The sequence below is a fragment of the Blastomyces dermatitidis genome (assembly GCF_000003525.1).
Source record: "Blastomyces dermatitidis ER-3 genomic scaffold supercont1.2, whole genome shotgun sequence".
NCBI classification, from domain to species: domain Eukaryota; kingdom Fungi; phylum Ascomycota; class Eurotiomycetes; order Onygenales; family Ajellomycetaceae; genus Blastomyces; species Blastomyces dermatitidis.
In genome coordinates, this window is record NW_025544775.1 from 5,857,624 (window position 1) to 5,881,678 (window position 24,055).

General features: G+C 46.2%; 6 protein-coding genes across 7 annotated transcripts; 2 read left to right on the forward strand and 4 right to left on the reverse strand.

The window, feature by feature from the left end:
- Nucleotides 1–117: 117 nt before the first annotated feature.
- Nucleotides 118–1,066, forward strand: BDCG_02093 (uncharacterized protein; the record flags this gene model as incomplete). Its single annotated transcript, XM_045417649.1, has 4 exons — nt 118–127; nt 192–525; nt 601–611; nt 696–1,066. The coding sequence occupies 4 exons, from the start codon at nt 118–120 to the stop codon at nt 1,064–1,066; spliced, it is 726 nt and encodes a 241-aa protein (XP_045274398.1).
- A 5,242-nt stretch (nt 1,067–6,308) lies between these two features.
- BDCG_02095 (uncharacterized protein) lies at nt 6,309–8,254 on the reverse strand. Its single transcript, XM_045417650.1, has one exon. The coding sequence runs from the start codon at nt 7,280–7,282 to the stop codon at nt 6,815–6,817; it is 468 nt and encodes a 155-aa protein (XP_045274399.1). The 5' UTR covers nt 7,283–8,254; the 3' UTR covers nt 6,309–6,814.
- On the forward strand, nt 7,786–11,757 carry BDCG_02096 (mannosyl-oligosaccharide alpha-1,2-mannosidase). Its single transcript, XM_045417651.1, has 4 exons — nt 7,786–9,399; nt 9,503–10,123; nt 10,196–10,887; nt 10,989–11,757. Exons 1-4 carry the CDS (start codon nt 9,120–9,122, stop codon nt 11,133–11,135), a joined length of 1,740 nt encoding a protein of 579 aa, XP_045274400.1. The 5' UTR covers nt 7,786–9,119; the 3' UTR covers nt 11,136–11,757.
- Nucleotides 11,758–12,008: 251 nt separating this feature from the next.
- BDCG_02097 (Avl9 protein) lies at nt 12,009–15,911 on the reverse strand. Its single transcript, XM_045417652.1, has 10 exons — nt 15,525–15,911; nt 15,211–15,315; nt 14,886–15,128; nt 14,694–14,721; nt 14,561–14,624; nt 14,423–14,502; nt 14,191–14,362; nt 14,095–14,135; nt 13,887–14,024; nt 12,009–13,820 (listed from the first exon to the last, which is right to left on the reverse strand). Exons 1-10 carry the CDS (start codon nt 15,581–15,583, stop codon nt 12,276–12,278), a joined length of 2,475 nt encoding a protein of 824 aa, XP_045274401.1. The 5' UTR covers nt 15,584–15,911; the 3' UTR covers nt 12,009–12,275.
- A 53-nt stretch (nt 15,912–15,964) lies between these two features.
- BDCG_02098 (CMGC/MAPK/P38 protein kinase) lies at nt 15,965–20,455 on the reverse strand. Its single transcript, XM_045417653.1, has 9 exons — nt 18,861–20,455; nt 18,707–18,754; nt 18,446–18,575; nt 18,347–18,390; nt 18,176–18,275; nt 17,729–18,085; nt 17,585–17,663; nt 17,314–17,497; nt 15,965–17,177 (listed from the first exon to the last, which is right to left on the reverse strand). Exons 1-9 carry the CDS (start codon nt 18,929–18,931, stop codon nt 17,069–17,071), a joined length of 1,122 nt encoding a protein of 373 aa, XP_045274402.1. The 5' UTR covers nt 18,932–20,455; the 3' UTR covers nt 15,965–17,068.
- A 1,704-nt stretch (nt 20,456–22,159) lies between these two features.
- Nucleotides 22,160–24,055, reverse strand: BDCG_02100. Of its 2 annotated transcripts, XM_045417655.1 has the most exons (3): nt 23,772–24,055; nt 23,425–23,711; nt 22,534–22,630 (listed from the first exon to the last, which is right to left on the reverse strand). In XM_045417655.1, exons 2-3 carry the CDS (start codon nt 23,666–23,668, stop codon nt 22,596–22,598), a joined length of 279 nt encoding a protein of 92 aa, XP_045279913.1. In that variant the 5' UTR covers nt 23,669–23,711; nt 23,772–24,055; the 3' UTR covers nt 22,534–22,595. The 2 variants fall into 2 exon arrangements, with proteins under 2 accessions (XP_045274403.1, XP_045279913.1); XM_045417654.1 differs by having other exon boundaries at nt 22,160–24,055.

Below are 24,055 nucleotides of genomic sequence, written 5' to 3' on the forward strand. Positions count from 1 at the left end.
CCAGGCAGCTCATGTAAAGATCTTAGAACTACAATACACATAGCCAGCAATTGAAACATGCCACAATTTACTCCAATTAATCATCAAATCATCTGGAATACAATTGAAGCAGCCAAAATGGCCGAACGTAAGTAGAGAACTGGAAGAGAAACGGCCCAGAAATTATGGAATTACAGCTAATGATAGTGCAGAGCAAGCCCAGCAAGCCCAGGGAGCCCTGGAGGCCCAGCAGCCCACCAACCCGCCTGCGCCCGCCCCCCAGCAGCCACGCCAGCAGCCCGCCAACGCGTGGACGCCCGAACGTAGGCTACGGCTGCTGGTAGAACAAATAGCCAAGGAAGGCAGTGGGGTCGTTGCACAGCTGCGTGAGATGAAGCCCAAGAGGGATATAGTGCTGCGCGAGGAGAAATTCGAGCCCCAGCTAAAAAGGGCAACAAATGTAGAATCAGCACTTGCCCACAGCCGTGGCACCAAAGCCACTCCGCCATGCGGCTCGTGCGAGAAGGGCCACGGTCCGTTTGTTGGGTGTGTTGTGGTCTCTGGCATGTTGAAGGGGGCCTGTGCAAATTGTCACTACAATTCGCTGAGCAAACGCTGCAGCTTGCGGCCTGGTAAGTAATGAATCGTCCCTATAGCATGTAAATCCATTAGCAAAATGTATATGCAAAACGTATATGCTGACATGGAAATAACAGAGAATCAGCAGTCCCCCGCCCCCGCCAATACAGGGGAGAATGAGAAGGAGAAGGGGAAGGGGAAGAAGCGGGCTGCCAGTGTGGAGCCGGGCCAGGCGGCTCGGCCGTACGGTCCGGCCAAAAAGAAACAGGTGACGTTTGTGGCTCTGGAGGATGGAGAGGAGGATGATGAAGTGAGTGGCAGTGGGGCCACGGAGTTGGAGTTGTTGCGGCTGCGGGCGGAGGTGCACCGGCTCTGTAAGGTGGAGGAAGAGGTGAAACATTTGCGTAGAGAGCGGGATGAGGCCGTGGGCCTGTTGCAGATGGCCCAGCTCAGCCAACAGAGCGCCTCCGCGGGCATTACGGCCCTGATTAAAAAATTCGAAAAATAGGGGGTGGCGTGGGCGGGCCGTATGGGCCGTGTGAGATGTGGGAATGGGCCCGGTGGGGCATTATTGCTTTTTTCTTTTCTTTAATAGTTAGTGTCAAATTGAAATGACAGTTTTTTACATGTCCAAAGACCCCTATTTTAACGCCTGATAATGGCATTGTGTAGACAATGGAGAAAAAACAGCAGTAGCAGAAGGATTAGTTAAGAAACTGTAGAACCTCCGGATATACCTCATTTAATGTACGTCCCTCATCATCCTCATCTAGCAAGACAGTCAACTGGTTGACATCTGTAGTTCAAGAGAGTGCAACGTATAGCTGGCCATGTGAGAATACAGGGTTCCTGAGATCAACACCAACTGTAGAAAGAGACTGCCCCTGGGACTTGTTGATTGTCATTGCAAAGCATGGACGGACTGGAAACTGACGGCGAGTCATGCCAAATGGAATCTCAACAGGTTGAGCTTGTAGATCGATCCGTGGCAGTATATGAACTGAACCCTTATACGTGCCGGATATGATCTTCACCTCAAGTAAACGGGTTGTCATCCACTGGACAATCATTCTTGTGCCATTGCAGAGCCCTTCGGACGGTCGGAGATTACGCAGAAGCATAACAGGAGTGCCCACTTTCAACCTCAATACGGACGGTGGCAGGGCTGAACAGTTAATGGCGGCCAGATATTCACGGGAGAACTCCTCACAGCCCAGGGCCAGATCATCCGTATGAGCCATGTCTGCAGCATAAAACGTATGAACATCACCTGGCATGGCTGCCATAACCCGTTCATTAATGCGGAATGCATCCTGATTTAATACAGTGAGAATGGCACGGCTTTCAAAGTAATCAGGGCAGACTGCTGCAGTCCTAAGTTCAGCTGTAGGAAACACTCTCTCACACAGCACACCGATGTCAGCGGCCCGATGAATATAGGATGGAAGGTCAACACGGCCAATACAGTCCGGATTATATGACATTTGACCAAGCCAATTCGCAAACATCATGTTGTCATCATCCGCAGCCAGTCTCATATTCCTTCTCAAGTGCAGTACAGTTAACCGCCGCCATATATATGAACACTGCAGGCAAGCTGCAACAACTGCAGCACGGCTGCCACGCGGCACAACAGGCAGAGTCTGTGCAAAATCACCACCAAATATAACAGACACACCACCAAAAAGCTCATCCGATGAACGTAAATCTTGAAGAAGACGGTCAACAACCTCCATACAATAGCGGTGCTGCATGGGGGCCTCATCCCAAATAATCAAGTCTACAGCCTGCAGCAGACGGCCCAGTTCACTGCGAATGGTCACCTTTGACACAGAATCTGCATCCAATTCAATTGGGATGGTAAAACGTGAGTGGGCAGTTCTGCCACGCGGTAAAAGAACAGCTGCAATGCCAGAGGAAGCCACACAAAGAACTGTTTTTCCACCTGCACGTAGACAGCTATAGAGAGCTCTGTAAAGGAATGTTTTGCCAGTGCCACCAGGACCTTGTAGAAAATAGTGAGATGGCTGTAATTCTATTGCAGCCAGAATTGAATCATATGCATGGCGTTGATCATCATTCAACTGCACCTGCAGGGCATCCGCAGTGGCGATTTCCTCTATAAGATCGTAGTTCTGCTCCTCAAAAAGTAGCCGGTTTCCAATAAGATTATCCCATACAGGGCTGCATGCAGGCAGGTCAAAGTCTGTAAGAATCTTGCCAAACTCATGCAGGAGCTGCTGAATAAGAAACAGACCATAGTCATAATGTGGATCTTCTGCAGGAGCATTGATAATACAGTCCGGATTCATCTGGCGCAGTCGATGTGGAAGATCATCACAGAGAGCATGGCGGAAACATGCCCAGAGAGCAGGTGGATCTGCAACATTTCCATGAATTAATGCAGTGGCGAATACTGACCGCATGCGGTGAGCAGTTGTAAATACAACAGCAGATTCAAATGTAATGATCCACTCATTATCATCATGCAGGAGACCAAGTGCCTGACATGCTGCACAGAATGTAGAGTGACAAACACCATTCACCGTTCGCAGAGCCTCAAAGCTCGGTGGACCACGTATGTTAATAAGAAGCAGCCGTAAAAAGAACACCTCACCATTATATGGACTGAGATGAGGCAGACAGCCAACTGATCTTCCCTTCACACGGCCCTTCCACCTCCGGTTACGTTTGTCCCAAACAAAATGACGGGGAAATTCTTGATAGAGATACTGAACATCCGGATGTGAATTGTTGTAGGCAAAGAATGCCATGAACTTAGACATGTTATTTGTCAAACGTTCAGCAATACATTCATGATCTTCACGTTCGGATTCAGGGAAGTAAATCATCTGGCGGTCCGGTAGGTGAATAGGCAACATCTCAACAGATGGAAACTCCTGGTGCATACGGAATGCGAATATACGCCATACAGCCTCAGTTGGGCCGATATAACGCCCGTGCAGTCGAATATCAATCTCATCATTGGAGCCAACGATACGGAGGGCAGTGCGGTCCGGGCCCTTGTAGATGTATTTGTTGATGTATTTAATGGCTTCAACAGAGGCGCAGACCTCTACGTTTATATGTGCTTTATATGTGCGGATGAGATAGGGGTTGTATGGAACAACCCATTGATTGTCAATTACAACCTCGCTGTTGTTGACAGTACGTTTAAAGGAGGTAGATGGATCATGCTCCCGTCTGTACAGAGGATAGCCATTCTCTTCAACAGCTGTAGCACTCTGAAAAGCTTTGGGGAAACGTTTTGTACATCTGCCATCCTCATGGCAGGGGCTCGCCCCGCCAGCATTACATGGACCATGAATCATGAATTTACGGACCAATTCACCCAACCCGCCTATATCCTCAGCAGGGCTTGGCAGCTCTGCAGATATAATATCGTCAATTGTATCAGGCCGCAAAAACCGCTCAGAGTCCTCTAGCCAGACCAACAGGTGCATATGAGGCAGTCCACGTTTTTGATATTCAATTGTCCATACCCTGGCCAACATCGGCCCGAACAGCTGCCCGGATTTGAGAATGTCAAGAAAATGAAAAATCTTCATTGCAAAAACACGTACAATCAAATCTGGGCGGTCCGCTGCAGCCTGGCCAGGGAGCAACTCACAGGTAATCTCCTCCCACCCAGGGTTGGCTGTGAATGTAATGAAAAGGGTTGGACGCCCGTAGTTGGAGACAATTGCCATAGAATCCTGGAACAGTTTATGCATAAAACGTTCACTGCCTATATAAGAAGCAGGTAATATCACACAGTGGCCAAGCTGCTCATGGTCCGTATCACCTGCCTGTATGGCATCACGTAGACCACTATATTGATCTGCACGGATTTCCAGTTGGTGAGCACAGACCCAGTTCAGCCGCTGTTCATCAACATTCGCGTAGGCATCAACTAAATATTGTTGAAATAGACGTCCGGCCCGAAAAAGAGGAGCATCAACACCATCTCGTTGGAAAAGATTATATGCATGCCACATACGCAGAGTCAGGCTACGGCCGCCACGCTCATCTCCATCCTCAACAGCATCATCAACATCATCATCAGGGCCGTTGCGGGCGGGTGGGAGGTCCGCAAGCACATTCATATCAACATGCCAGCCGTGATCTCCGGAAGGAAAAAGTAGAACATAATGCAGTGGAAGATATAACGGACTGCGAGAATCAATACGTGTGAGACCCAAGCCAGCACCGGGCTGTCGTAGCGTCAGAAGAATGGCACGGGGGTGACGGGCGCCGCCGGGAGTGTCCTGTATAACAACTGCAACCTCAGAGGCAGTAGGCAGATTCTCACGGCGGCGGTCATTGCCTGCCTCCAGCTGTAGAACAGGGTTCAAACCGACACGCGCGGCAGGGCTGTCCTGTAGTATCTCCCATGCGGACCGGTAAAGCTGAATAAAAGGATTAACCTTGGGAACATTAGCAGTTATAACAACATAATAGAAGAATGTGGAAAAGCAAATGAACGAACAGCAAGCAATGCAATACGGATACGATTAAACACGCTAGGACGTATGACAGCGTCTGCACCGTTTAAAATACCCGCACCAAACCGTGGGTCGTGGATCCATGTTTGTGCAAAACAGGCATTCTCACCTGGCTCAGGCTCTAACGGCCCTTGCAGGTGATAGAGTTCCCCCTGTATTTGAAATGGCACCGGGCCGCTAGTAGCCAGGCGACCCAGGCGTGGATCCTGCTTGCACTTAATAGATGTAAATGCCAGGGCAGAGTTGTAGTTCCGAATATGCTTGCGGAAATGCTTCGCGTCAGCTGTATTGTCATTAAACAGCCCACGTAGCTCTTGTGGGGGTTCTTTGACAGGCGGCAGTCTTACAGCACCTCTTGCACAGCATGTGGAAAACACTGGTAGGGTCTTTGATGACCCGCGTACACGTTCGTCAATCCAATGCTTAGCTCTGCAGGCAGAGCAGCAGACATTCATTCGGCCAAAATCAAGTGGTTGGCGGCGACGGGTGTAGGACCGGAAGCCGCAGGGAACAGACCGGCGGCCGCGAGTGATTGGAGGATTAACAGCTGGTTCAGGGGTAGTTGGGCCGGTTCGATTGTTGAGGACATCAAGGGACAGCCGCTCTGGTGAATCCGCACATATATGGCCTGCATGAACTGCTGCGGCAGCTGCCAGACGACGGCGTTTGGCATCGCGGGCACGTTCACGATTGAGAGCCCGGCAGTTGTTGCAGTTCTTGAACACGCGATTGGCAACGCGGAACAGGTGAGATGGACAGTCTTCACGGCACGTATCACAGTGTGACAGCTCAACTCGCTGTGAGTTGAGCACAGAAGCAGCTACATCCCCCAATGGCGGGCGGGAGGTTTGAACTGAATGTGTCTGGCGTGCATGACGCTGGGCTTGACGGCACGTAGAGCATGTACGGAATAATGCATTGGATTGAGGATGTTCAAACGCGCTGAGAGGATGAGAATCCCCACATGTCGAGCAGCGGCGCATGAAAGAGTATATTAATGAATACACAGGTTGTAATGAACGTAGTACACAGGTTGTAATGAACGTAGATAAGAGTATAAAGAATGTAAATACAGTAGAGAACACCTGTAAAGAAAAGAATGAAGATTATCTATCAGAGTTGTACAGGCCGCAGAGCCGGCTGTTAATCTCAACCATAAATTTGATGGGGTGCACGTGATATCACGTGAGGTCACGTTACAGCGTTTTTTGCACGGAAAAGTTGGTTTTTCTTTAATATATAGAGAGATAATATATAAACATACATACAAACATACAAACGTATAACTAAAATTGAATCGGGAACAAAATGAAGTTAGAAACTGCTAAAACATCGAATTTCTCATATTTATTACAAGCAGAACTTAGGCCCCATTTCCCACCAACACCAATATGAGGGTTCACCAACCGGCCAACACTGGAACGGCGGACACCTCGGACTCTATCTGCGCTTGGAATTCAGTTACAGATTACAATGCGTTCATCTATCTATTATTCTTCTAGTTCTACAAAATAAAATCCAGGAAAATGATATAAACGCAATATCTATCCGTCGAACCATTTCATGTAAACCGAGCTCCCCTGGGCTTGAAAACGCACACCACCTCTTTAACGGAGGAAAGGTCCTTTTCGATAGGGCCAAGACTGCTCTCATCTCTCTTTTTGACCACCCATTGCACAGCTCCCATTAGCCAATAGCCAACTCATTCCACTAAACATCACATCCCACAAACTATCCCCCGTACCTCCTCTTCATAGTTTCTCAGGCCTGAACACCGCCTTATCATGTACACAACTAGCACAAACCTTCCCATCCAGCGTCAACAGATTCCCCGTGAAATTAACAAATTTCTTCCCCGCCGCCACCAAGTGAACCACAACCCTCACCGTCGTACCCACAGGCACAGGCCTCAGGAACGTCATTGTCAACGTCCGACTGAGCGTCCCTAGCGCCAGGTCATTGTCCGGTAGGGAAAACGCCGCTGTCGACGTTAGAACGTCTAGGATCGTCGTTGTGCAGCCGCCATGCAATATCCCCAGCGGATTGCACATATTTTCTGTTACTGTGAATTCGAATTCGACGGTACCCGGTTCGACTTTCACAAGTTTGATGGCCTTCATGCATGACACATCCCAACTGGAGTTTTGGGGGTAGGCGGAGGCGATGTTGAGGAAGGACTGGACCCTTTCCCAGGGGGTGTCTTCGTTGCTGCTGACCATCTTTTGGAGGTTCGTAACGAACGAACGTGCGTGTGAGGGGTTATGTACAGGGTCGTATGAGAGGTACGGGGAAACGAGTGTGGATGTGATTAAATGTAGAATTCAGAGCTCTTCGCTTGTATAATACATCGCTTGCTTCCCTTGTGATATAACGGTAAGCGCGGCAGCCGACTTGGCGGGAGTTAAGGCGGGATACGACGTATCTAGTCGCAGGATAGAGGTTGAGTAAAGGGCCAAGTTTCTATTATTTGTTCAGCATATAGAGATTCTTTATAAATGTCCCAAGGTCTAAGAAATCAAGTCAGTGTCAGTGGGTGAACGGGTCTGTCAGTTTATGTGGGTATTCGTTTGAGCCCATTTTGATTCAACCGAGGTAGTTTTGCTCTCTGGATAAATATCCTCCAGCAAGGATAACGTTATAAGCATGGCCGAAGCGTCCTGAAAAAAAGAAAAGTGGATTCAGGTCCGCATATATCAACGCTGCTGGGCTGTGGAGCGATATAAACCAACGCTCCAATAAAAGAAAACATCAGATGTGCGGGGAGATTCAGCTGAGTAAGCGCCACAGAGTTGTTTAACTTTAGCCGACTGCCGCGTGGGATTGTCAACGACAATGTTGATGGTGATGGTGATATCAAAGAAAAAGAGGGGATAACTAGATTAATTTGAGGAATTATATTCATATGTCCTGCTCACCTACAAACCCTGTTCGGTGGTTGCTCCATCAATAAAGCAATCCAACATAAATTGCCAGTTCACCATGAATAACCATTTGTAACGGTGTTCTTAAAGGAGGCAAAGGATATCAAATATGCTATACTTTATCTAATTGCACTTTAACATTTTGCCAATAGCAAGAGAATTCATGAACCATTGGAGAAAGGGTCCTTAAGTGCCTCTTCTGAACATTTGAATAGCCACAGCAATAATCTGATAAAGCTGATGCATCGTCTTAGCTGTGTGGGACTTAGCTGCGCGGGCGAACTGGGAGAAATCGACCCACAAAGAAAGAGCAGATCCAGCCATAATAAACTTCCTGTCAGTTGGCGGAGACCTTCAGGACCATGACTGTGGAAGTACATAGTGTAGAACACCTGGATGATATGGTTCGAGTGAGAGTACTCCGTAGTTCCAGAGAGGCGTTCACACTTACACCGTCAACCACGTCCCCTTCCCGTCATTAGGAGCCTTTATTTATTTACAATAAGGCTCCTTGGTTTTGGAGTGTTATGTTAAACCCTCAAGAGCAGCCTTTTTTCCGCGTTCGACCTGGAAAGCAACCTTAGCACTACAGACGATGCAGGAGCCTTGTTGGCAAGGTATACCGAGCGTACTTGGTATTCGTTTTATCAGTCTCAGCCTAGTATAGAGACAGCATTGGTCCCGTTTTGAACTGTAGTTTGAGGCGTTTTTTATGTCTGGTTTGTGGGCTGAACAATGATAGATAGGTGACAACAACAGAGGGGTCACACAGGCTTATTTAGTTAAATAACTAAATCCCCGGCCATAGTATAGAAGCCCTTTTCAATAACTGCACCCATCCATTCAATACGACAGCCTGTCTGATAATTTTGCTGCATTTTTAATTTTATTCTCATTGTTACCTGGTTTTCTTGTAGCTATTTAACGAAATGAGACAAAAGCTAGGTTTAAATACTGCCGCCAAGATGAATCGCTCTGTGGACATTCCTCAACCAACCTCCAACCACACAGTTGTACCGAAGGCAGGCTGGCTTTTGGGACTGGGCTATATCAACAGGCCAACTACAATCGAAGGACGTGAGGATTAGCAGTCGCCTCTCTCCGTCGAAACGGCTCCAAAAGTCAAAACGTGAAAATGAGTTCGCCCGGCAAGGAACCACATACCAGGACAAGGGGATCTTATACGCGCTCTCAAAACGCGCAGACTTCGACATGGACATTGCGGGCCATCCTGAAACTTACGACGTTCTTGGCTGCCTGTGTTGCTTTTGCATTGGGTGTGATTTTGCGTGTTCAAGATTCTCCGAATGGGTTGCGCCTCTACAGGTGGAGGGCAAGCAATTGGGAACATCGCCGGGGAAAGGTTAAGGAAGCATTTGTGAGTAGCTGGGATGCTTACACAAAATATGCCTGGGGTTCGTTATATCATGTTATTCTTTGTCAATGAGTGTAAACTTCTAAGCAAAAATGCATGGGCTAACTAGCAATTACGCATTCCTCATCCTCGCGCTCCATCAGGCCAAGACCAGTTTCACCCAATCTCCCAAAAAGGCTCGCAGATGAGCCCAAAGGGCCTGGGATGGATTATCGTTGATAGCCTGGACACTATGATGATTATGAACCTAACCTCTCAGCTGGGAGAAGCTCGTAAATGGATCCAGCGTGAACTTACATATGATCAAGATCAAGACGTCAACACGTTCGAAACGACAATTCGCATGCTAGGTGGCCTTCTCTCTGCACACTATCTTGCAGGCCAACTCCCAGACGTCGCCTCTCAACGAGACTTCATCTACTTGTCAAAGGCGATTGACCTTGCAGATCGACTACTCGGTGCATACGAATCCCCATCCGGGATCCCGTATGCAAGTATCCACCTGGAGACCAAAAAGGGAATTGTATCGCATACTGATGGCGGATCTTCCTCGATGGCAGAAGCTGCGACTCTCCAGCTAGAAATGAAATATCTCGCCAACCTAACTGGGAATGAAGTCTACTGGCGCAAGGCGGAGAAAATCATGCAAGTGCTTGATGACAACGGCATGCAAGATGGCCTTCTCCCCATTTTTGTAGACCCGCAAAGCGGCCACTTTACAACTCAAGAAATCCGACTCGGGAGTCGTGGCGATTCATACTACGGTATTTCAGACAGTTATCCAAGCACACTCTAGAAGAACCCCAGGCACTAACCACACATCGACCTATTGACAGAATATCTCCTAAAGCAGTATCTGCAGACATCCGAACCCATTTATCTCGAGATGTGGTCTGAAGCTCTAGCCGGAATCCGAAAGCACATGGTCACCAAGACAAAATTCTCAAACCTGCATTTCGTCGCTGAGTTACCCTCCGGAATTGGAGGCAAATTATCCCCAAAGATGGACCATCTCGTCTGCTTCTTGCCAGGCACGATTGCACTAGGCGTAACCGGCGGACTCACGGTATCTGAAGCGAAAGAGATCCATGGCTGGAGCGACAAGAAGGAGAAGCAGATGAACCTTGCCAAAGAACTCATGAAAACATGCTGGGGCATGTACAAAGTCACGAGTACAGGGCTGGCTCCCGAGATCGCCTGGTTCAATGCGCACGATGCGGACCTGCAACCTGTTCCCGGGGAAAAGAAATCTCCTCTACCTCCGAGCAGAGACTCCATCTCCGCCTGGAAACAAGATTACATTGTCAATCCACTTGATGCGCACAATCTACAGCGCCCGGAGACGATAGAGAGTCTCTTTATGATGTGGCGCATAACTGAGGACCCCATCTACCGGCAATGGGGATGGGAGATATTCGAGGCGTTTGAGAAATATACCATCCCGCCGCATGGAGAAGGGTATGTGTCTTTGGACAATGTAAATAGTATCCCGCCTAAGGTTAGAGATAACATGGAGAGTTTTTGGCTGGTAAGTTGAACAGTTATTTATTCCTTCAAACAACAGACGCACCCACCCCCTGGGGAGAACTTAAAAGCAAAAACGTAGCTGGATTACTAACGTCTGTCTAGGCCGAGACTCTAAAATATCTCTACCTCCTATTTTCGCCAACCGACCTCCTCCCACTCACAGATGTAGTATTCAACACAGAAGCCCATGTTTTCCCTCGGATTAACGCCACAAAGTTTCAAACAGGTTGGACAAGGAAGCCGAGATAGCCTTGAATTGGGTGGACTATTTGGTTAAGCCTCATCCTATTATTATACTTCGCATATCACTATTAAGTTTATGGGGATATAAAAAGAATCTACAGCCTGGCTATGCATGAGCAACGGTTACGTTTTTTCTTCTGGGAGGACTGACTGGGTTGTATATAATTGTATGTATATAACTTTCCGCTAGCTTCCGATTTGGTCTATTTCATATATCGTTTCTCTGATTCAGAAAGCTGAATGGCCAGGAATTGTATGTGACTTGGCGACCTGATGAATATGGATCAAAAGGATCATAAGAAATCAAAGGCAGGTTGGTGATAGTAATGGCGATGAAGATAAGGGTAAGAAAAACCAACCAAGCATGGTAAAATGTAAGAGAGAAAAGGGAGAGAGAAGAGGTTTTAACCACATCAACAAAGAAGGTTCATCCCGCATGTCAATTTGTAGATGGCAGCTACCAAAACAGGTATCCCGAAAACAAAAATGTAGCATAGATATATATACCTATATAGATAAGACACATTATCCCGGACCTAAACATAAGCATCAACATAATAAAAAATAAAAAAGCACCCGATAATTCTCTGCAAAATTAGGAGGGAAAAGGAAACGAATAGTAACGAACCACACCCCATGGAAATTTTTGCCACTGTAAAAAGAGCAAACGGACGATATCATCAAAGGTTCACACAAAAAGACCAAAAAACAGTGATGAAAGAGCAAATGAATTCTACTTGAAGCCCTACAAACAGAAGGGACGTGAGGAAAAAGGGTATTATTTCTTGGGCCACCATCCCTAAATTCTTTGGTCGGCTCCCAAAAAAAAAAAAAAAAAAAAAAAAAAAAAAAAAAAAAAAAAAAAAAAAAAAAAAGAGAGAGAGAGAGAGAGAGAGAGAGTGAGGAAGAAAAGATAACGCCGAGATGGGCTGACAAGGAAGAACAGTATGGTAATTTCAGGAACGGAAAATGAAGAGGGAGATGTTGCTGCATCATCTCCCTCCATCTTGAAGCTAGAAACCAGGGGTAACCAATAAAAGGTAGATGAACAAGGGAGAGGGGGAAACAAAGAAGAGTAGGAAGCAAGGCCTTCTAGCCAGCTGCTACCCACCCATCTCCCTTTTGCCCACAACCACGAAATTATTTCTACTCTGCCTTCGTGGTAGCCTCACTAGTCGACGACTTCTGCGTAGGGCCCGACAGATCCACGACCGTAAAAGGGTCGCAATGAGCCGACTCATCAAGATTGAGCGGGGAAATTGCTGGCTCGTGGGTGTGGTAGTTTACCTGTAGTTTGTCGGCGGCGGTGAGGGTTGGTGAGGATATGGGCTGGCTTGTTGTCTGTGCATCCATTGCAGACATGGATATGGCTGTTGATGGTACGAAGGAGTCCTTGTTTTGCGACGGTAATGTTGGTAGTGGCTCGGATGGGGGAGGGCTGTTTTTCGCTGTAGTAGCAACGGCATCGATATTGGTATTAGAATTATTGTTATCGTTATCGTTCACGTCATTAGTAGTATCGCGTTCCTTGATCTTCAAATCTCGGCTTGTTCGCTGGCTCCGCGCTGTATTATTATGATTAACATTATTTTGAATATCCGGGTCAAAGGTGTGATTGCCGCTACTCCTCCATAACAAGTTGCTCCATGCCTTCTTGTGGCTAAGGTTCGTGCTCGCGCTGGACACGGAGCCACTAGGGTGATGCGTGCGGCCTTGAATCTCCTCTGAGCCCCTTCCAGGCAAGTGACTCGGATCGTCTGAGTTCGTTTTAGGAGTGATGGTCAAGCTCTGGGGCGAAACCACTGCAGTAGGCGATGACACCGGGCTGTTGCTCCCGCTGGCTTTCTTCTCCTGCCATTCCTTTCGTCGATCGTTTGCCCAGGCGCCCCAGGAACTAAAATAGGAAGATGCACGTTGTCCCGCGGCAGCGACAGTTGCCTGCGCCTGGGAAATGTCAACTACCGGCGCTTTTCGGGGGCCAAATGTCCATGATCCTGCACCGGGAGAGTTTGCAATCGTTGAAGTCGACGTCCGGGGAGATGCTACTGAGTTAGTGTCCGCTGACGCAGAAACTTCTTCGGAGTATCTCCGCTGTTGTTCGTTCTTCTTACGCTGGTTTATGTCAGCCCAGAAACTGTTGAACGCGAAGTTAACTCTCTTTTGGCCAGTGGCTAAGTGTTTGTTAAGAGCTTCGCGGCCCTCGCGAACTCGCTCATCCAAGTGTAATTCGGATATCTGTTGGGCCAGTCGTCTTTGGATATCTTGGATACCCAAGCCGCCAGCACAGGGATGGCGCGGTTCCACGATTGAGAACAAATGAGAGTCAGATGTGAGCTTGTGAAACAGAGCGTAGTTGGACGTTGTCCTCCAACGCTCGAGGAAATGTGTGCCAAATTCAGATGCCGGGTCACTTTCAACATCCAAACCTGGTGATAAAGTTCCCGAACCGCGACGCATTTCATCGTGGAGCTTTTCACAAGAGAGAAGCGCCAATAGATACTCTTCAAATTGCAGGCGAATGAACTCTTCGGAGCCCAAGTATCCATGAGTGTTAGGCCGCTCTGGCTGGTTATCATCCCAGGTTTCATAGATTGTTTGCGTCAGAAAATCAATCCATCGCCTGTCAGCTGCGGAAAGCGAAAGAGCAGATCTCAAGGATGGCGAGGTAATGTTGATTGTATCTTCGTCAAGCTACGATGTATGTACCCATGTTAGTATAAAATAAATATTTCCATGCCAAAGACCTGCAACCCTTACATTAATAAGAATATCGCTGTACCGGTCTTTCTGCTGCAACAGCAGGGAGTTTGTGGATCCAACCACGTACGATTTCGTGCCGTAATCCGCGAGGAGATCCAGGCGCTGGAGGGGCGTATAGGGACCAAATATACTTCCCTTATCAAAAACTTAGTACGGAGATTCAATCTGCTAGGACGAATAAAAAAAAATGGAGTGGGAAGCAAACCTTGCCGAAGATCTGAAGAGGTAAACCCATATATGCGAGTACTAAAAATCCGTCAATGAGCGGATATACAGATTACCAGTCGCTGAATTTGCTTACATGAGCTCCTCTCACTCGTTTTGAGAGACGTAGGTTTAACAACAGACTCTGCGTAGCTATCAAAGGACGGGTCTGCGCAATCTTCAAGATGGTGAATAAGGCCGGGTATTAAGGATATAAGTGAGAATTGGATCATGCAGAGTCGTTCGCAGCGGGTACCAAAGAATAGCATCTAGTGGACTGTAAGCTATATGTTCAGTCTCCTGGGGCGAAGCCAATGTCCATGAAGTACTTTTGGTTGCAGTAAAAGGCATTTAAACAAGACCAGAGTCTGGTGCTTGAATTCATGGATCATCTCTCGTAATGAAAGGCCTTCCCGTAGAAAATTAGCAAGGTTGAACGAAAAAAGGAGCATTACGGAGCCACTCACCCAAGTTCTCATCTTTCTGGCCTTCATCATTATCTAAACTTTCCGCCAAGTTTTCCTGGAATATCTGCAACACGAAAGACTTAAGTGAGCTGCACATCCTAACCAGCAATCGACGCGATGGCAAAACCCATACCTTTAAAATATCCGTATCCGAGAAATCTCTAACAATTCCCGAACAGAGTCAGCAAACCAAAAAGAAAAGAAAAACAATTCCCGACCCTTAATCCCCATCTCCAACTAGTTCTGATTTCCCCAGCATCAATCCCCCCACCTTTGTGCCTTCTTGAGATCCAACTCCATCCACTAACCACTCCAAAACACATACCTCTGCGCAAACCACGCGGACGTAACAATAGACAACTTCTGCCTCAACTGCCCGAAATGCCTTGGCTCATCAATCACAGCCACCACCGCTTTCTGAACCGTCGACCTCGTCACGTCAGGGGGTCGATTGATCAGCGATGCCGAATCCATCTGGCGTGTGCATGATATTCCGAAGAGGGAAGTGGCGGGCTCCGACTCTGTTGCGCTTTGCTTGAGTGTAAAGTAGGAGAAATCTTCGGTGGAGCTGAAAAATAAATAAATAAATGAAGATTAGGGGGAGCTCGGGTTTCGGCTAGGCAACGGGATGAGTATTTTGGAAGACGTACGCATGCGCTCCATCGGACAGTGCCATGAATGGTAATAGAGACCAATCATTCTTCACAAGGACATCAGCTCCTTGCTTGCAAAAGCAATGCTCGACCTCGGGACCTCTGCGATATTTTTTATTTCCGTCACGTTAGTAACTAACCAAAAAGAACATGCCATGAACAGAGCAGGCGCTTTTTTCGACTTCAATGCACATGCTTAACAAGAATATACAGCTATAAATATGATTTCTCCCGGATAAAGCTCGCCGCATAGCGGCATATTAAATTGAGACAATCGAGAGAAACGTCATAGAAAAGGGAGGCTCACTAACCTTGCATGATGAAAATCTATAACCAGAATAATAGGTTCGCGATCTTTTCTACGGCGCATTTTATATCCTTTTTCAAATCTCTTCTTATTTTCCGAGCAGGTTCCCCTCCGATCTTCTTTCCCTTGTTCTCTCCTTTGTTATCCTGTTGTATCGAACGACCGGGGGGGGGGGCGAGGGAGCTTGGGTAAGGAAGGAATTTTTGGGATATGAACAAACCAAAAAAGACAATCAATAAAGATGTGAGGAAGCTAGATTTTCTATCTCACTGGGGGATTTACCCTCAAATGGCAAGCTGATGATGGTGATAGATACATATTCAGCTCCAACAAACCCGGGGAAAAAGGCTGAGGATGGCCCGTTTGATGCTGTCATCCGAATCTTGGCTGGGGAGCTAGTAGAGTCACGTGGTGTGACTTCAACTGCGAGATCATGAGCCGAGGATACAAAAAGCCGGACGAATATTCATTCATCAAAGCATTTTTAAGAAACTGTTTTTTGAACTTGAGCTTGCCATTAGTAGTTCCTTTCTCCGATACGCAAAATAAGTCCCGCCTTATCTATATAACAGCAAACTAAAGCCTATGTACAGACTACAATACATACAAATAATAAATATCCTCCGTAAATCAATCCGTCCGCTTCGGTAGAGAAGAACTTGAACTAGCCGGTTGCTTGTTGATCAAAGGGAATGAAAACATGAGTAGAATACTTAAAACAACAAAACAACAGATCAAGGAAATAATCGTAGGAGGAAAAAAAATGGGGGAATTTGCCATACACTTTTTGCGGTGTACGTGTAGGAACCGTATCATTCGGCAAGCGAGGCAGGTTTAGTGCCTAGGCTTTTATGGCTAAGGGTAGGAGATAAGAAGGCACGGCAAGCTGAGTAAGGGGTCGAGAGGATAGAGGAATAATACAAGAAAGACGATAGACGAGCATTGTAATGAGACAATCCCTTTCGCCCCGAAGTACTATCCCTCGCAAGCTCTTTAGCAAGAGAAGGTCTCAACCAACCCTATCATTCCCCAAGTAGAACATTTCAAGTTGAATAGAAGCAAAGTAGGAGGCAACCCCAACGCTTCCCAAACCACCCAGAATCAAGTGAACACCGAAAATGAGAGCTTAAGAACCGGACATGTTAATGGAGAAAATAAAGCATAGGGATATGACTTAGATTGGAAAGGATGTGTGCAGCAGGGAATCCATCCACAAAGGATATAAAAATGCAAAATATGACAGCCAAAGTATTCAGAGGAATAGCACCATCAAATAGAGAGTTCTGTTATAAGATGTGGCGGCAAAAATAGAATTCTTGAGGCCTGCTCGCTCGCCCCAATGAAGTATATATAACGAGGCTAGAGTGTAGTGGTATATGAGCTTGTTTTTCGTTTTTGAATATATCAGGATGTATTATATAGCAATAAGACATGCCGAGAGAACAAGGGTACTTTCCGAATCTCCCAACTTTGGTGTATCTAATTTGTTTATCCTTAACCCAGTTTTCGGGTTTTATTTCTCTCTCGTTTCAAAGCCCCTCTTGGAAGTTAGGACATGACCTGTTGGGCGGTCCCTTCTACGGGGTCGAGTGGCACTTGATTGTTCGGATCTTGTACGAGCTGATCAACATTGTGGTAATCGAGAATTTCAGAGTACCTAAATATCACGGATGGTTAGTTAGGTTCGTCGACAGCATTCGCTTGCTGCAGGAAATCATGGCTTTCGGATGTAGGTTATTCGTCAGAGTAATTTAGATGATGGACTGGCGGATCAATTAAATAAAAGGACGTACATCATAATCTTCCATGTGTCGACAGGGAGATCGGCGTCATTAAATGACCAATCGAATTTCTCATCTGCTACAGGCTCGTCGGTTGGGTCGTGGTATGGTGAGAGGTAGTCGTGCGCAAGAGACTCGCCAGCTGTAATACGCTTCTTTGGGTCAAAAACTAACATTCGCTCGAGGAGGTCGATGGCTATTGTTGTGGTTGTCAATCAGTATCCCGTACTTCCAATATCTAAATGTGGCATCTGGTGTTTGGAAAGATAGTCTGCGTTCGTACCAAGGGGGTCTGCGTTCTGGAACTTGTTGCTTAGCGGCTGTCGCTCGCGCTTCGGCAGGGATTGGACGAATTGCAATGTCTACAATGCAGTTAGATACTTTGAAGCAGACACAAAGATAGTGGGGTCGGTAGTTCTCTGCGTACATTGACACTGCAGATGGTTTCGATCACATCATCTGGGGGGGTGCCTAGCAGCTCTGTGATAATAGAGAACTGGTTCACGTGGTCCTTGCCGGGAAATAGAGGCTTGCCTTCCAACATTTCTGCAAAGATGCATCCTGCGCTCCATACATCTACCTCAACATCATACTTTTGCCATGTGAGCATAATTTCAGGAGCACGGTAATATCGTGTCGACACGTAACCGGTCATCTGTGGGTCTTGGATACGCGCAAGACCAAAGTCGCAAATCTTGAGGTCGCAATTCTCGTTGATAAGGATGTTACTTGGCTTGAGATCTCGATGGACGACTCCTGCGGAGTGAACATATTTCAATCCTCGCTGTATGAACGTCAGTGGGATGATATCCAACAGGCGTCTACCTCACAGGCGGCGGTGGCCATGCATAGCGAGGGCGGTGAGAGAACTTACAAGGATTTGATACAGAAAGTATTGAATGAACTGCTTTTCAAGTGGTCTTGACGTAAGTAATCTATGTAAATCTGTTCCAAGTAGCTCCGTGACGAAATATCTGTTATGTTCAAGTTGGCTCATCAGCAATTGTCCAATATGGAATTCCGACAGAGGAGTAATCTTCCGTACATATCCTCCAGCGGCGAGATGAAAATATCGCTTAAACTGATAATCTTCAAAGCAGTTAGCGTCGAAACACTTTAAATCATAGACCGTAGTAGCACCAACGTTCTCATGCCTCAAATGCTTGAGCAGCTTCAGTTCCCTATACGTTCGCTTCGCAAGCACGGGGGTACTGAAAGGTTTCATGATCTTCTTCACGGCAACAGCCTGTCCCGTCAATTGATCCTTTGCAGAGCTATACGGCGAATATCAGCGGATGTCCTATATTATTTCTATTCTTATGCCGGAAGGGCTTCCGTAGAGCGTGATATCTTTCCCGTATTCAACTCTCACTAAACGATGCGGGGGGTCAGGGGTTCAGCGTACCAGACAAGTCCAAAGGCGCCCATTCCCACAGGTTGGAGATCAGTGTATCTATCAATCATCGTCGCTGTTAGCATTTTTTATCCCCCCCCCCCAATCAGACCAACATAACTGATAATGACAACCAGGCGAGCAACATGGTCAGTTCCCTGCGTACCTGTTTGTGATCTCGAATGTGGTGCCAAAGATCTGAGCACGAACAAACTGCGCCATTTTAAACTGGTCCATCACTACGCCCAACTCGAAAAAAATTCAACCGGATTAAGAGGGGAAGAAAAAATGGACGTAAAGAAGAGATAATCAAGATTTGGAAGTCGATATCGTTTTCGTCGTAATCGTTAGGAGGGGGAAAATCGAGCAGACTGGGTATTTATCGGATTTCGCGTGTGAACCGGAGAGATGGGCTCAGAGATTAAGGGCGATGAACTCAGCGGGCATCAAATTTCGTTGACTGATGTCAGAAGACTGGACTCGTCGAATTCAAGCCGTTTAATTTCTCGTAGGAAAGGAAGTGTTGTGCCGGGAAGAAAGCGATAGAAGAGGAGGGAGGGAGGGGTTTGCGGCAAGATAAAGAGAGAGATGCGCAGAATTAGAAGCGAAAATGCGAAAACGTGTTTGGCGACGGCAGAAAAACGAGGGGCAAGATCAACCTCAGGCTCCAGACAGACACTGAAATAAAGAGCAGCCGCACCGGAGGAATGGACGGGATAAAATTACTCCTCTAACAGAGCGGGAAAAATAATACTACTAATAATAATATAAATGAAGAGTCAAGATCAGTCCTAGCAGTTAATGCGTGCAGAAAAAGAAAAGGGCAGAACTAATAGCTCCGCTTCCTTCTTCTAATATAATATGGAATGTTCTTCGAAGGCGGGATGAGGCCAAAAAAAAGAAAAAAAAAACTTGTTTGTCCATGCAAAATTACTATGGCTGGGCGTATTAAGGGAGGACTTCTTATAATTTACCACCGAACAACAAACCTAGACACAATTCGCCCGCTCCCCCCTAAGAGATCGGTTCCTTCTAGGATTTTCCAGGACAGAAGAATTGCGCTCGAAAGTCATCCCATGCAATTGGCTGTAACTACGTCTTCTGGTCAAGGTGCCCAAATCGGCTAACGCCTCACTTGCGCAAGGATAACGGCCAAAAATACCAACGGGCTGCTCGCTATCTACCAGCGTTACGCAGTCGTCATGGCTTCTACCGCGAACGATTCAATAAATAATAAATCAAAGCAGCAATTTCCCGCCGCTGAGTCAGAATTAGCATGAATTGTCATTCGTCTCTGGCTTGGCCCTGCAATTTGTATACCTCTAGGTCGTTTATCCAGGCGGGAAAAGGGCCATTCATTCCCTGCCCCATATCTTGCTGAGAAACATGTACAGGACAAGGGCTCCGAGATAGCGGCAAGTTGGAGCTTGTACCTTGGGAGAAACAGTCCATAGCGGGGCTCAGTTGGAAAACCTGGTTTTTGCTACATAGCAAGGATGATGATGCCTTTTGCTATCTGGTGCTTCAGCTCACAGTTTGGTGTTTGCCGAGACACATTAGGATCCCATTCTCATGGGTTTTGAATGATTCTTCCTGCAGTGTGGTTCCTTGAGGTCCCTAAGTTTTCAAGAAAACCCAGCTTCAAGCCGAAGTTTCTCTTTTTTGTCGGCCTTTGAAACGCGCCAATGTCCGCAGTAAACAGACAGAACCAGCAACATCGCGTAAACAACCTGGAAGAATGAGATGATGACCTCACTGTGGAGACTGGCAGGGGAAAGGGCATGATCAGACAAGGAAACTTTCGATTCGATGATTCCTCTGTCAGACGAGACGGACTGCCTTATATTATAAAATAAGGCGAATTGAGTTTTACCTTAATTTTGACTCCCTTACCGTCCCTCCGCATGCCACTTATTAAACACTTGACTGGCAGCGATTTCTCCCCGCCTCGCAGCCCAGGCCATGGTCCAGAGTACTTAGGATATCAACCTTCTATCCCAATAATGGCTGACATCCGCACACTGAGAATATCCCAGGCGTGATGGGAAGAGGACCACCTTCCCGTATTATTTAAGACTGATCTCCTATATTGGTTATTATCATTATCAACTGCTTTCCGCCGCGGTACTAGCAACATGATCATGGAGAGTGATTCCGAAAAATGATCACCAGAAATCTTCTTCTTTTCATCGGATTTCATTCTGGTGTTCTACATCCAGACCTAAATGATGGAGTTCCGGTCTTCTCTTTGCTACCCAGCCCATCCCATTCCATCCCATCTTGGCCATTACATCCCCGGATGTACACGTCGTATATTAGCGGGATTTACCTCATTTCTGTGCTCTTGCCTCTTGAAATCTAGGTGGTGACGGCCCCTTCAAATGACCCCTGTCTGATTCTTCCTCCTCTTCTCCTTCTTACATACATACCTTTTGATCCGAGATATGAAACTGCCCTGTTTGGGGGCGTGCGCGGTATTGCTGAGAACGAAACTTGAAGTTGACGGATCAAATGTGAGTCAAATGTATGAGGTGAGTGAAACAGTATTCCCGAGGTCATTCCCTTCCATCCATATCAGGGCATGCAAATAAATGCCGGACCATTCTCACAGGAGAGAAAGAAAGGCTTATTTATTATGAGTCGTATTCACCCTTGCTGTTCATTAATATCATGTGTTGACCCAGTAGAAAGTTTTGAAATTGCCAGGTTGCCAGCAAACAGATATCGATACCAATAGCCCCTGAGCTCAGATCATATGTGGTACATAGTAGTTCAGTCAAGAAGCTTTTTTTTTTTCCCTTTTCTGCCAGTTGACCTGTGTATAGAAAAGGTCATCACTGTATCCATTATCACTATCAGGAAGTGGTGGAAATAAAATCTTAAGAAGATGCTCACATTGGAACAAGAAGCAACTCATTCTATACATGCACCTATGAATTGTGGAAATAAGCAACAAATTTTTATGAAACAGCAATAAAATGTTATTTACAATTTGTAGTTAGTCACACTTACATTTCTGATGAAATAATCTATATTACTATATTACTTCATTCTATATATGAAGTTCAGACTTCACTGAATAACATTGATACTAGAAGATTGAAGATAAAAGTGCTTTATCAGTACTTCTCACTGACATTGATATCACTGCCTTTTTTGAGTAAATGCACTTATCGCAGTGAAGAGTTGAAGAAGAAAGAAGAGCAGCAACATAGAATCATGATTGAACTCAACACTTCTCTTTGAATAAGTTGGTATATAAGCTCAGAAATGGGCATGAATGATAAAGAGAAGGCAGATATGTGAATACCTAGATAGTTATATATATATATATATATATATCATCTGATATGAAATAAAGAGACATGTAGATAGCTGAAGCAGAGCTGTTAGATAAACTCAAGAAAGTTTGAATTAGAGAAACACTTCTTTCAAGAAAAAAAAGAAGATTAATATTTTCAATTTCACTCTCTATATATGAAGTTCTGATCAATCTCAGACACTAATTAATAAACAGATTTTAACTAAAAAAAGCAGTTCTTTACAGCTTTGTATTGTATTTTTGAACACTCACCTGCATCTCAACATAGATCAATTTCTCTCTTTTTCTTTGTTTTTTTATATACTCTGCAATGTCGCAGATTACTGTCTATATATACTCATCTCAACTATTATAACCATACCTGTGTGTGTTGGCTATATATTTAGCACCCAATATATTCCCCCCTTCTTCCTTCGGAGCTCTAATGAATTTCCATTGTTTCTCTCCTAGGTGTGACAAGATAGAGCTAGAAAAATATTTCCGCCTGTCAAACGTTGTTGGGCGGCGGACCCCAAGCGGCAGGTGAGCGGCTGAATTCGGTGCTTAGCTCCTCTCCCTCCACCCCCACCCCACCGTAACCTAACTCCCAAGGTTTGCTTCCAATGTTCTGTCTGCTATTACACTTTTAGCCCATACTACGCTGTAGCGTATCTGTCCTGAGAGATGAAGGTGATGATGATGACGATGATGATGATGATGATGGCGCTAATGATGAGCGAGGTTAAAGTTCTCTTGTCTCGGTGACGAAACACTCATACATAGTTTATGAAAATAGTTAGAGATCTCTGCCACTCTGCCCTCTGTCTGCCAATTCTCTTTGAGACCTCTGCCTGTAAAAGGGGGTTGAAGATTGAAAGATTTACTCGCTTTTTTTTTGTCTGCCTGCCTGCCTACCTTGTAGCTCCTCAAGATGTCTCAAAGAGATCTATCTATATTATACCATCTCAAGCGGATATATAATCATATTCCTGCAAACCAAGCAGAGCAAGCACTTTCTTTCTCAGGCATGGGGGCCAAATGTGAATAGTGAGCCAATTTAGGTATGCCTGCATCAACTCAAAACACATTGAGAGGCCCCGAGTAGACAGATTGAAACTTTGTGATAATATGAAAACTTCTAACAAAAATAGCAAGAGCTAAAACAAGTGCCATACACAGTTGATGTCTTCAAGGATATAGAGAAAAAGAAGAAACATCAAACAGATTCAAATCATCATCGTCACCATCACCATCATCATTATTCACATTTGAGAAGCAGCAGTAGGAGCAAAATTATGAGCAGAAGCAGCAGCAACAGCAGTAGAAGTAGGAGCAGACAGCCCAGCAGCTGCCTTATCAAACCTCGTGCTGGCATAAGGATCTGGAGATCCGCGTACAACACATTGATAGTAATAGAAAAGGTACCCACAAAAGATTCTGGTCGGGTCATAATGGGCTTTTACCCTGCAATCTTCCAGCTTCGAACACTCTTCATCAGTCTTGCAGAGGAAATAGCTCGCGCAGAATTGCACCTGCGGGTCCAGATCGGAGAGTCCCGTGCGGTAGGGTGGTTGTTCTAACCCTTTTGAGTGCGCGGCAATTGCGGGGGTGGCCCATGCAAGGGGCGCGAGTGCGGCAAGTGCGCTGAGGGCGAGGGGGAAGGGGAACTTCATTTCTTCATTTATTTCTTCCCCGTGGTCCGTGGTATGGTATGTCCTAATAGGTTCTCGTAACATGAGCAGTGCTTGGATTCGTGTGTGCGGCGAGAGGACGGACCAGATAACCTATTATGGCAGACTGTATGATGGAACGATAACAGGAGGTGACCTGGCTGAATATAAGATTGGACAATGGGGGAGGGGGGAAGAGGGGAGGACGACTTCCTTTATGCAACTTATCTCTTACAACTTAGATCTTACAAGTCTCTTCAATATCCTACAGATGAACCAATGGTTCAAAAACTCTGGGTGTTTTTGTTGGTTCCGGGTCCGCTGGAGAACCACCAGCGGTGCAGATGAACGGATTCTCTAATCATCATAGCACTCCCGAAGCTTCAACCC

Bases quoted from the DNA above. Each gene is read 5' to 3' on its own strand.
- BDCG_02095 (XM_045417650.1), bottom strand. From the start codon at position 7,282: ATGGTCAGCAGCAACGAAGACACCCCCTGGGAAAGGGTCCAGTCCTTC.
- BDCG_02096 (XM_045417651.1), top strand. From the start codon at position 9,120: ATGAGTTCGCCCGGCAAGGAACCACATACCAGGACAAGGGGATCTTAT. The intron at 9,400-9,502 runs GTTCGTTATATC...GCGCTCCATCAG, and splicing joins TTACACAAAATATGCCTGGG to GCCAAGACCAGTTTCACCCA. The intron at 10,888-10,988 runs GTAAGTTGAACA...ACGTCTGTCTAG, and splicing joins ACATGGAGAGTTTTTGGCTG to GCCGAGACTCTAAAATATCT.
- BDCG_02097 (XM_045417652.1), bottom strand. From the start codon at position 15,583: ATGCGCCGTAGAAAAGATCGCGAACCTATTATTCTGGTTATAGATTTT. The intron at 14,363-14,422 runs GTACTTCATGGA...ACAGTCCACTAG, and splicing joins GCCTTTTACTGCAACCAAAA to ATGCTATTCTTTGGTACCCG. The intron at 13,821-13,886 runs GTAAGGGTTGCA...CATACATCGTAG, and splicing joins ACAGCGATATTCTTATTAAT to CTTGACGAAGATACAATCAA.
- BDCG_02098 (XM_045417653.1), bottom strand. From the start codon at position 18,931: ATGGACCAGTTTAAAATGGCGCAGTTTGTTCGTGCTCAGATCTTTGGC. The intron at 18,576-18,706 runs GTACGCTGAACC...TTCGCCGTATAG, and splicing joins GGCGCCTTTGGACTTGTCTG to CTCTGCAAAGGATCAATTGA. The intron at 18,276-18,346 runs GTACGGAAGATT...TGAACATAACAG, and splicing joins ATCTCGCCGCTGGAGGATAT to ATATTTCGTCACGGAGCTAC.
- BDCG_02100 (XM_045417654.1), bottom strand. From the start codon at position 23,731: ATGTTACGAGAACCTATTAGGACATACCATACCACGGACCACGGGGAA.